Source organism: Sinohyriopsis cumingii, chromosome 8 (assembly GCF_028554795.1).
Source record: "Sinohyriopsis cumingii isolate HCF-2022 chromosome 8, ASM2855479v2, whole genome shotgun sequence".
NCBI lineage: Eukaryota > Metazoa > Mollusca > Bivalvia > Unionida > Unionidae > Sinohyriopsis > Sinohyriopsis cumingii.
The window spans coordinates 113368167-113381416 of record NC_142968.1 but is presented as its reverse complement, the minus strand read 5'-3'; the positions used below and the strand labels follow the sequence as shown (position 1 = coordinate 113381416).

General features: G+C 36.1%; 1 protein-coding gene across 3 annotated transcripts in view; it reads left to right on the top strand.

The window, feature by feature from the left end:
* Positions 1–13250, top strand: part of LOC149794403 (uncharacterized) — a 33043-nt gene that overhangs the window by 1976 nt on the left and 17817 nt on the right. For 2 of the 3 annotated variants that reach the window (XM_089968587.1, XM_089968588.1), the window contains exons 3-4: positions 8660–8862; positions 9362–9451. In XM_089968587.1, coding sequence (XP_089824713.1) covers positions 8660–8862; positions 9362–9451 — 293 coding nt within the window. The remainder of the gene's footprint in view (positions 1–8659; positions 8863–9361; positions 9452–13250) is intronic. The other variant, XM_089968589.1, reaches the window with a different exon arrangement.

Here is a 13250-nt window from a genome sequence, read left to right as displayed (position 1 = left end):
AATACTGCGATTGAGCTTCTCTCTCATGCTAATGTATGTATGTATGTATGTATGTATGTATGATCTAACAGCAGATCTGCACAACCTGACTATTTGGTGGCGAGTAAGTTAAAATAATCAATAAAATAAAACAAATATAAGAGCATCACACTGGCAGAACACAAAAACAAAACAGTTATTTACATTTTACGACACTCCGAAGGAGAAATCGGGCCTATCCTACATCCCTCGTCCATCCAAACCGTTAGATCGGATGGAGAGAGGGAGAAGAGAGAAATGTAGGTTACATGCTGTCATCATAATTGCAGGGCAAGCTTTTAATTATCTGGTTGCTTAGCCTTCACTAAAATATCTTGTTTCTCAGTGGATTAGGTAGCAAAACTAGGAATAAGGTCACGAACCCTAATAAATGTATGTGACATATTTGTAGGCCCGAAGATGTGTTCTAAATTTTACCCGATTCTGGTTTGAAGGAAAATATTTTAAATTATGTCTAAAGCTGTGCATACTGATAGAAACCATACCTATCAGTGGAATGCACTCAAGAAGATATTGCAGTTATGTGTATTCCTTCGTCTGGTGCTATAGACCACCAAGCCTTGCAATGGAACTTCCTTTGATGTGACGAGAATAGAAATGAACCTAGGTTGACATATTCCAATAAGAATAATTCTGTACTTCAACTCCGGATATTTGCTATGCTTGTATATCATATGGTTATGTTCATTTAAATGATTCCATGAAGCAAAATTAATATTAGATAACACTTAAAAATTGACAGAAATCTAGTGCTTTGTGCTCAGTGTAGGAATGTAAAAGCTTTCATGACAAATGAATTGTTTCTTGTCTGTCCTTCCTTACACATTAAATTTATATGTCATCATCCATCAGGATTATTTTGGATTATTTTTCGCTTTACAGGGGTCGCGGGGATTGTAGTAGTTCACGCCTCTTGTGTGGACAAATAGCAATGTTACAATACAGGGGTTTTACTTGACCGAGTAGTGTCAAACCCTGGCGCGATTCCACTAGACGTCATAAGTTTCCCCTATTTCCAAAGACTTCCATACAATTTCTGCTGTAAATTAGAAAGCCCAACGTGTTCACTCTGTAAATAATTTTACTCTAATCAGTACCAGACCACGGATCTCACAACTTTCCAGTTGTCTATCTACTGCACATATGCATGGATTCTCTTCATCAACTTTCCGTACCGTCAGCATTTCACGCCGTAAAAACTATACAACTCCACCTAACACAGGGAATTAATTTTACTAAGCCACCTTACGCCAGTCAAATCATGGTTTTGAGCCACATTTCGCCTTTAAATTCCACCACATTTGTCACCATGGCGACATAAAAGGTACCTGCCGATGACGGAACAGTCCCTTCTTGTTTATTCCATTGTGTAATTTAACAGTTTCCAATCATAAATACTGCACCTGGAGTCACGCAACCAATGTACACCACTAGATTTTAACAGGGGACATTCATGTGGCTCTGACCTGAATTCACCAAAAGTAAACCATGGCATCATGGAAACTCACTAACACTTCATTCCGTGACGTATGTTCCTAGTATCCTAGTAACTGGTGTCACGGAATGGTGTAAATGTTGTTAATTAAATACATGTACTCGGGTTTCGTTTCTTTTTCTCTGTACAACGATACCCTAGGGTGATTATAATATGGTCTATGTATTTCGAAATCGTGAGTACGATTCGTCCTGTGCCACACGTGCAAGGTGCCTTTGATAAAGAATAACGAAAATTCTAAAGGTATAAATACGTTACTACATGTAAAGGACCTTTACAATACTAATGGTTTTGTCAGCAAGCGGCCTGCTTAAAGGATTCGCACAACTCCAGCTGTAGGGCTGAGTGTTTTGATGGTAGGAATATCCGGGGTGTCCGGTGTTGTCAGAGGGTAGAAACGTCCGTGTGTCCGGAGCGTTTAAGGTGCCGGAGCGTCTAATGTCTAGCGTCCGGAATGTCAAGAGTGACTAAGGTGACCCAGCTCTAGAGCCGTCAAAGGACCAGGGGGTCCGGAGGGTCTAATATTTCAAGTGTCCGGAGGGTCTAATGTTTCAAGTGATCATAATATTCCGAGGGTCCGGAGTCTATATTGGTTGTGAAATTGATTCAGAGGAGCTGTGGAGCGGATAAGGTGCACGGGTGACGGAGTGCATCTCCACACATGTATTTTTAGCTGTATGCTAATTTTGGGTTAGTAAGACCCAGTGTATTATTCAGGACTGGAAGGATAGATTGTATATCCGTTCTTGTTTAGTGACATAATTTCGCTACCTGAGCGAATACATTTTTTTTACTATGTGTAAACGCTTACATTGTTTACTATTTGAGTGAACTATATTCATCTTTCCATTATTGAATCATTTGTGAAATCATTTATCATTTATCCTGTGTTTTAGGGTTACTGACCTAAATTTATTTGTATATTTTTTTCATCTTTGAAACTGTGCGTTTTTTGTTAAATAGATCCAATATTTGGATTATAAATACGCACACATCTTCATCATCCACTACTCATATTAATCGCCACATTAAACCATATATCTGTGTCGTCAAAACTTGTTCTGTTGTTAATCCGAAATATCCCACCCGGTTATCTTGTTACAACTGGGTAATTAATTCGGGCTAAGGAATATTTCACAGGACCGAGTATCCATAATCAAACAAGTAATTACTAAAATCTAAGAATTCCTTAAAATGGGGCGCTATAGCCAAATACACATACTCCGAATTTATTATACTATGTATGTTTTGTTTACACCGCGCAGATATATATATATATATATATATATATATATATATATATATATATATATATATATATATATATATATATATATATTCATATTCAGAGAGAGAGAATTCTATATATCTGAACAGAAAATATATCTCATTTAAATGCAGATATATATACTTCCCGGTTATTATCATACTGGTAAATTTCAATATGTATGTATGTATGTACGTACGTACGTACGTGTGTGTGTGTGTGTAAATATTGGACTTTAAAAATCTAACGAATAACCAAAAACAAGAGGCTTATTCGTATAAATTTGACTCGTCAACCATTACAGTTCAATTATATATTTAGTCACGTCCATTGAGATGCTGCCAGATGGGTCCAACATCTACTTGTGTAGACTTAATACACACACAAAATAAACACACTGAAATATGCTGGTAAAATGCAAGGAAGAATGATGATCTTGACGAAACAATCTAACCTGCTTATTACAATCCCTTTAATCTTGAAAACAGACACAATATTTCACTGTTTTTATAATAATTTCTTCCTTAATCCTACAAGAAATATGTTGTGCTTCATTATGATTGTTGTTGCTATTGTTACTACTATTAATATTATTACTACTACTATTAGTTGTAGCAGGAGTAGGAGGAGGAGTATAATTCTCGTGTTTAGTATTTCCCACAGCAATTATTATTCACATAGATTACATATGTAAAGATTATATTTTCCCTTCAAAAAATTAAAACTATAAATGAGACAGATACTGCTAGATTACATGAAATCAAAGGCAGGCTCATCAGCAAAAACAACAGAAGCAAAAGAATATCATGTTTTCTAACAAACTCTACTTGTTTCTTTAACGAACACTTGATTCGTTTCTTGTATCTTTCAAAATTGTGTCCACAGGACACGTGTTAGCATGTAAGTGTTTAGCGTGTGCATAGCATCATTGCAGCGTGTAATGGTTTAGAGAGCATAGTAAACTTTTAGCGGGTGCATAGCAGACGCTAAACACTTACACGCTGCAATGCATGCTATTCACACACTAAAGATTTACACGCTGCAATGTATGATATGCACTGTAAACCATTACACTGCAGAGTGAAAGTTATTCGCGTGTTCATAATATTTATTGCAGCGTGTATGTATTTTGTGTATGCTTTGTATACAATGCAGGATGTGTTTAGAGTGAGCATAATGTATATTGCAGCGTGTACGTGTTAAGCGTGTGCATAGTATACACTGCAGCGTGTAAGTGTTTAGCGTGTGCATAGCATACATTGCAGGATGTAAGTGTTTAGAGTGTGCAAAACATTCATTGCAGCATGTAAGTGTTTAGCGTGTGCATAGTATACAATGCAGGGTGTGTTTAGCGTGAGCATAGTATACATAGGAGGGTGTGTTTAGCGTGTGCATAGTATACAGTGCAGGATGTGTTTATCATGTGCATAATATACATTGCAGGGTGTAAGTGTTTAGCGTGTGCGTCGTATACATTGAATCATGTAAGTGTTTAGCGTGTGCATTATATACATTGCTACATTGCAGCGTGTAATGGTTTAGCGTGTGCAAAGCATACATTGCAGCATGTAGGTGTTTAGCGTATGCATAATATACAATCCAGCATGAAAGTGCTTAGCGTGTGCATATTATACATTGCAGCGTTTAATGGTTTAGCGTGTGCATAGTATACACTGCAGCGTGTAATGGTTTTGCGTGTGCATATTATACATTGCAGCGTGTGAATAGTATACATTCCAGTGTGTAAGTGTTTAGCCTGTGCATAATATACATTGCAGCATGTAAGTGTTTAGCGTGTGCATAGTATACATTGCAGTGTGTAAGTGTTTAGCGTGTGCATAGTATACATTGCAGTGTGTAAGTGTTTAGCGTGTGCATAGTATACATTGCAGTGTGTAAGTGTTTAGCGTGTGCATAGTATACATTGCAGTGTGTAAGTGTTTAGTCTGTGCATAATATACATTGGAGCGTGTAAGTGTTCAGCGGTGGAGAGCATACATTGCAGTATATAAGTTTTTAGCGCGTGCAGAGCATACATTGCTGCATGTAAGTGTTTGGTGTGTGCATATTATACATTTCAGTGTATAATGGTTTCGCGTGTGCATATTATACATTGCAGCGTGTGCATAGTATACATTGCAGTGTGTAATTGTTTAGCGTATGACTATTTGAAATCAAATGACTTGGTTGTTTCACTCGGTTGAAATATTCTTTGATATGCTAGATTAAGGGCAGCATATTTATGTGAACAAGTAACGTTATAAAATACACCAAGATATAAACACACATCGACCCACATTACATATACATGTTTCTACAGCCTTATCCTGTCATAGCCACATAATAAATAAGGTAATTTGGGGGCGAATATAGTCTGATATATTGCTTTCTAAAAATTAACATCTGCACATTGACATTTTTCAGGTAAAACACATTGACATTTGTCAGGTAAAACACATTACATTTGTCAGGTAAAACACATTACATTTGTCAGGTAAAACACATTGACATTTGTCCATTACTATAAGAAATATATGAAAAAGTACCATTACATTATATATAAATGAAGCCAATAATACTTTAAAAAATATATTCTTTAAATGAAGGAGGAACGTTTTCTGTCGCGCGGGGCTTGGGGGTGGGAAAGTGCATAGGTCTCTCGACAAATCGCGTGGAAGATTTTGGGTCTCTATATCACAGTTCACAGAATACATTTACTTTTTGTTAATACATGTTGTGCAAGTGTGTGGTCTACGCCTTGTTCATCTTTTAGGACAAGTTTTTGTTGTTGTTGCAAACATTCGGTTCAGACATAACACAACATTTTATAAAACATGTTTGTAATGCCTACCCTGATGAAACTTTGCGAGATGGCTTGCACAGCATTACTTCTCAGTAGCTGAGCCAGAAATATTTTGGTGGGGTGGGGTGGGGGAAGGAAATTGAGTTGTGTAAGGTCCTAATTTTAAAGCGTTTCCCGTTCTCGTGTGTGTGTGTGTGTGTGTGTGTGTGTGTTGGGGATTCATCCCCCGTACAGGCTGTGACAAATGCAACGACACGAAACAGGAAACAGAAAAATATACAAACTATGCAAATGTTGCATAAAATAAACGAAATTAGTCCGACACTACAGTGGATGAAATGAACAGATTAGAGAGAAAAGCAAGAAAGAATCACACATAAATATGGAAGAAGCGTACACAGGGCATCAAAGTATTTGCATAGGTACTGCCGATATACAGACAGAAAAAAGAAAATAAGTACAGCGCCTTAGCCTTGCCCAGCGACTCAGTTTGATGTAATTAACTGTTCACATTACTTTATGCAGTTTAACATAGCAAGCGAATTTAATGCCCTGAAAAAAATATTTGCTCCCACACAAGCCTCTAAATATTATTAAAAACGACACTTTAAGACTTAACAGTGATTATTCTTTGAAAAGAAACATATCAAAGAGTGACACGAACGTTTGGCAGAATCAGCTTTATTGGAAAGTGTAGATAGCAACGGCTGTTTGCGGTATTTCCCTAACGCTTTGATGGACAAAGCATTTCCAGAAATATCACTACCAGTACACGTATTTAATGCTATTTTCACATCATAAATCTGCTGTCTGAATGTAAAATACCATTTCTAGATGCAATGAATTCGAATAAGTAATATTAACACTGATATGAAACGATTTAATTTGGCATGCAGACTTTTGGAATTCCGCCACAATATGACTTCGGATACTCGAAACACAAACAGGAACTTACAAGCGTGTTCCAAACGGTTTAAAAATATACAACTGATATTGTGTTAGATGCGTACAAACGGAGATATAAATTCGTAGCTGGTTATTTTGAGTACTGTGAAACATTACAGAAACGAATTATGTTGAAGACATAGAAGAACCTACTTATAGAGTGCTTCCTATAAGAAAGCGATGGAAAATTAAATGAAGAAACAACTAGATTGAATGAAAGTTGTTGACCTTATGTAATTTGTAGTTTTTATATGAACTCAGGTTCCAAACGAAACATCCACTACCTAGTTTCTATTGACAGTACTATGCGCTATTAAAAAGCTAATGTAGCCAATAACTGTATGAGAAAAAGGTTCCGAAACAGACAGAAATATCACGGTAAAGTTCCAAGAAGACTTAACAGATTTAAAAACACGACGGTGTCGGTGATGACAGCGTTCTATTGTTACATCGTGACTCAGATATGAAAACTGGTTTGCAATTGGCAATAACGACTATTTTTAGAAATCAACTGACTCGTTTAAACTGGGCTTAAGCACTGTCATCAATACAGAGGTAGATAAACGAGATATTGTAAAGGCTGACAATTTGTGACAATACGACAAGAAATTGTAAAAGATAAAACAGAAGACAAATCGGTAACTTTATTAGCAGAGAATATGGATTACGCTATTCTGTTCTAAAGATGCTCTGCCATTCTTACAGTACGTTCTGCTAGTTCCATCCGATTCTCAGGCATTCGAGGGACACGAGGCAGCATAGAAACGTCAAAAATGAATAAACTATGATAGAGACAAACAAGCGTTTTTTGTGGTTTTTTTTTTGTTCTCATGGATTTGGTAACGACTGTAAATTGATTTTTGAAATAGGTTACCAGCCTTTAATACTATTTCTTGCATTTTTTTAACCTCTGAACAACAATGCGATTAGCAAAACCATCAATGCTAAAAGAAATAAAGCACCCTGTTTCGCAAGGAAAGATAAAGTTTGTCTATTACTCTTAAATAAGCAACGTATCACCTCACCAGCAATACCAGGCAATGCTGTTGCAACTCTTTCTCAGGTTAATTCACAAATAAATAATTAGCTAAGTTTTGAAAGTTTTTTTATATTAAAGCATGATTTTCCTGGAGGAGGAACAGATGAAGTAGGTGCGGGAGATAAAGCAGGTTGTGGAGATAGGGCAGGTGCTCGTGGGCTTTGAAAAATAGCACCAGCTGCAAGATTTTATATAGGTAGCAATACATGATATAGCTATTCCTTCTACTGTAGCAATAGCACCGACCACTTAACCGTTTACATTGAACTGTTGTGTCAGCATTATTCACTTCAACATTCAACCGATTTTCTAAATGATTTCTCTAAAATTGCTAACCAGCTGTGCTGATTGTTCAACTCCTTGCGTGTATGCAATCCCAAGCCTTCCAACTGACCTTGTAATTCAGCATTGGGGGCGTTACTTTAGTATGTTTTTCTATCGAGTTTCACGAGTTTTGTCTGATAAACTATTTGTGGTATGTAAATGTTATCGAGCAAAGGACAAGAAGATGTTGCTCTTCTACGACTTGTGTAGCTTTAATCTGGTTAAATGGCACACGGACTCAATATTATGTTTATTTTAACACAGTACGAATGGTTTAGAAATGTTGTTTTACCCTTGCACAAGTTCGTAATAATGGCAAAGCAGAAAAGGTTCAACGCAAAGAATTCAAGAAACTTCTTTTCTAAAAGCCCTTCCATAGAACATATTTTCAAAACTAGTTTATTTTTTCTACACGAGCATTTTTCGCTTCAACATAATTTTATATGTAAGCTCCTTCCGTTTTGTCCCCATTTCCCCAAACTGAGTTCTCTTTTTGAAACCTTTCATTTTCCTAACCATTGCATCATGTTTAATTCGTTGATTTTCTATACATTCATCTCAAAAATTTTATTCCGACTGTTCATTCCACTTTTGAACCCTTCCCGCTTCCCCTATCGTGTTTTAGGTGCTTACACATATTTTAGTATGCATAAATCCCTTCAATCTCGCGAATGTCCTTCCTTGCTCTTCCCTTAACGTCTTTATTTACATCCAGTGTAGCTACATTCATTGTTTCGTTTATTTTAGCTTACCAAGCTGTGAAAAGTCAAGCTAGTCAGCACCACTCCATTTTCCAGGATGCCGCCGCCATCTGCAACATGGGACGTTATCGATATCTCGCCGCAGCTGATCACGTTCCGGTCACACGAGAATTTGCTGCATCCGTTTGCTCTTTTCCGACAGAATTTGACGAAACAAAATACATGGCATTCATTGACGAATGGGGAACGGTAACCAGTGTTTCTAGCCTCTTGTGCAGTTTAATTACCATTCGACCCAGAAATTAAAGAGGTACGGAAATCCGTTTTGTTTAAAAATAAGATATATGTGTGAAGAAACAATTATATAAATAATTAAATCTAAATAATAAATAAAATAAATGGTAAAGAGGTATACCTCTATTCCTGACCACTTGGTTAACAAAAACATATGCAATATTTATGAAACTTTACATTTTACAATTTCCAATAGGTTTTTATTTCATCTTTCTTGCCGGACTGTGCCTTGAGCTAACTAGCTTATAAAATAATTTTGCATAATTGTATCAGTTAAATTATTTTCATTAAAACAAAATGTGAAAGCATGCTGTAAAAACTGTAATTTATAAAAAAAATTATTGATCTACACGCTATTTTACAAATGCAAATGTACACATTTTACAAATTAGAGTCTAACATCTAAAGTCGCCTTGAAATTCGAAGATTACATTGAGTTTGTTCTTATTCGTAGCATAACCTTACCAACACCAGCATTGGAAAAAAGACAACATATCGATATATGGAGCGACTGCTAGACCTATTTAATTTTGTCGTACAAAATGTAAGTACGGCACAGAGAGAGAGAGAACAAAAATGGCAGATAAAACATTGAAAGAAACTACATGCTACAAAGTGAGTCTCCTTAAGCATAAAGTGAAATATAATTAACATTAAATAATCATATAAATAGCACTAAACACACCATTATACTTCGGAAATGAAAATTCAACCTTCCAAAACCGAAAAGCTCAATCTTTTTTTCGACCATGCTTTAATGACGATCTTGAAGTTTTTGAACGGAATGACAGAAATAACATTCACATGCTTATTGAAATGTTATCTGCCACTTATAATCGTATTATTTTTTATTGTTCCTACTGCTTTTGCTGTTTAAATATTTAATTGCAGAAGGTGAAATAATACCCTTTTTAATTGAAATAATATATATGACATGGATATCATTGCGTCCTACCTGTAACACAGTGGTTTCAGGCAATGGATTAAAATAGAGTGATCATCTTTTATTCCTTCATTTTCCGAAGATTTTAAGATAATTCAAAGAAATGCAATGCAAAACACGAAGGCATGGTCAAAATCATTCCAGAACTTATAAAGCTCTATAAATTATTTACAAATAAAAACTGTATTTATTGTAGATTTATGACATGCCACCTATATGTTGCTTACGATAATGTCAAGTGAATTCCTCATGTCATGCAATGCACGTGGACATAGGAATCAGTCCCCCAGTAGGGTAATGCTTGCTGCATCACTGAGTGACATGACCCTTTCATACGATGAAAGTGTGCATAAGATTATGTGGAGAATTTCTATGATTTGCAAGTTGTGACCCAACTGGTGGGTAACAGCAGCAGAGAGGGCGAACAGTCTTTAATTGATCCACCCGTATTTCGTCAAAATAGGCCTTCCTGGAAAATCGTAAAAAAAACCGCCGTATTTCGTCAAAATAGACCTTTGTCAACGATAAATTGATTTACCCGCCTGTCGCTGATCGTGATACATCGAAGGAAAATACACGATCGTGTCGGTGCCATGTTGGAGTCGCGCCCTCTCTGCTGCTATTAATTAAAAAATGTTATATCAATAATAATGGTTCATCCAGAATCTTATACTGCCCGGTTAGCCCGAGAGCGACTAGAAGCAATTAAAAAATTTATCCCCGTAAGAGATTCTTTTAGAGAAAACCTACAAGCGAGACAGCAAGCACAAGTTGAATTTGTAGAAGGCACAGAACGATTATTTAAACCCGTTACTAAAGTTACTGAAAGGGTTGCAACGGCCACTGAAGGTCTTCTTCCATCAGTTAAACAAACTGAAAAAATAGCACAAAAAAAAAATAAACAAACAAAAGAGATTTTACGAAAACTTCCAACTGATATAGCTGCAGCTCAGCCTTCTCCCGTCGGTGAAGAAATACTTGAGGGTATTGGAAAACGTCATACTGAATTCGCCGACGTGAAAGAAAAACTTGCACCTAAACCTAAAACAGGAAGAGGACATGTTGAACTGATTGAAAAATTTAACGAAGGTTTTGTTGAGAAACTTAAAGAAGAAGTTAAAAAGGAAGATTTTTCTCGTTTTGTATTTGATAATTTTCTTCGAAGATCTGAATTTTTTAAACCCAAGTACGCTGGCGTAGGGGATAAAAATTATTTTAAATGGTTATATCGCGTGTATTATAACAAACCCCAGGCTAGAACTGATGATAAAGTATACGATGAATATATTAAAGATATATATATATATATATATATATATATATATATATATATATATATATATATATATATATATATATATATATATATATATATATATATATATATATATATATATATATATATATATATATATATATATTTCGTTATTTGGAGTCCCAACGACAATCATAACATTCCCAGCAGGAACTTTCATATCGACTTCCTCCATCTCTGCAACAAATAGAAAAACAACAAATAGAACAACTTCCTCTACCGCAGCAAAAATCTTCACCCCTGCAGCAAGCAATAGACCGACGATCTACTTTGTTAAAGGATCAAATTGAGGAGTTTAAAAGAGAAAGGGAACAAATATTGGCAGGAGATGATAATGATGATGATCCTCCCGGCGCCACAGGAAGTGGTTTCCTGACTACATCAGGAGAAAGTAATTTTGTTTGTCCTGATAATATCCTCAATGATGTGTCACGATTAGAAGTTCTCATAGGAGGAAAACGTGCCAGAAAAAAACTCACCAGAAATTATTAATGAAGCAGCTGATATTTGTCGGCGATTATTCCAAGGTGGTATCATGGATATCGGTGCTTACCGAGAACTTATCGATGAACTCGTTGATGATTACAGTGACTAGTTGTCACCATGATTAGATGAATGATATTTAAATAAAAATGATTATGTACAATACACACTATAGACCCGTACGGGTCAGAGCAGCAAATTCACGATTACCAATCTACAGAGCAGCTTACGGAGATGGACTTGGTGATGTTGTTCAAGGGTTATTTAGAAGATTATCCCAAAAAGTAACACCTGTTGCAAAACAATTATCGATGAAAGCTATTGATCTTGTTCGTGAAAAAACTCCTAGTGCAATTGTCAGTGTTGCTGGTAAGGCTTTCTCGGCGATCAAAGATAGAATAGCACGATTAATGCAACGAAAATCACAACCACCAGTAAAATTACCAAGTACTACAGATAAGCCCGCAGACATCAGTAAAATAATAAATCAAGCCGCAAATGAAAAAACTAGCAGCATTGATGGATCAAGGATCTGATGAAGTACAAAGAAATATTACTGCAAATTAGATAGCAGGAAGTGGACTTCGTGTTCGTTGATAATTCATTTAAATCGAAGATATATAATAAAATGTTTAAACGTGTATCTGACTCAGCATTTAGCATAGATGAACCGGTCATCAAAAATGAATCAGTACGTGATTATCAATTTTATTACTATGATGCAAGACAACCAGATCAACGGGGACGTATCGAACTTCAAGTTCAGGATACATGTAGATATTTCTTACCATCTGAGGCATTTATTGAAGTAGAAGGTGAACTAGTAAAAACAGTAGATGGTTCTGCATACGGTGACAATGAACGAGTTGGTTTTTCAATAACGGGATCATGGCAGTATTTGATAGCGCCACATACATGATTGATGGAAGAAATATCGAATCGATTTAGAAGGATGTCGATGTTGCTACAACAATAATTGGTCTAGCAAGATATTCTGATGATTATACAAGATCAGCCGGTCCATCAATGATGTTTGCAAAGGATATTACCAACAACGCTGATCATGTTCTATATACTAAAATACGGACACCACGAAATACTGCATCTGATCCACAACCAGATGATTTTGAACATGCAGCTAGACCAGCTGATGCTTTTGATATTATAGGAAGTGTTAATGCAACTTACAACATGGGATTTGCAACACGCCGATCAATGTTGTTAGGAAATGGTAGAAATTTTTCGTGTGCGATTCCACTGTCTCACATCTTCGGATTTTGCAGAGATGTTAGAAAGGTCATCTTTGGAGTTAAACACACAGTTGTACTCGTAAGAAAAGGTGATGATAATGATGCGATCTGGCGAGGTGCTGGTGTTGCTGATGCTGGTAAAGTAAAAATAACAAAACTGTCACTATGGATGCCTGTAATTATTCCATCGGTCACAGAAGAACAGAAATTATTGTCTTTTATGGATCAAGGCGGTAAATCATTGCTATCATGGTTAACAGTAACCACAGATACTGTTCAAAGTGTCGCTAAAGACATATTTACATGGCATATAGCGTCACAGCAAGGTGTTTCTGCGCCACGACATATTTTT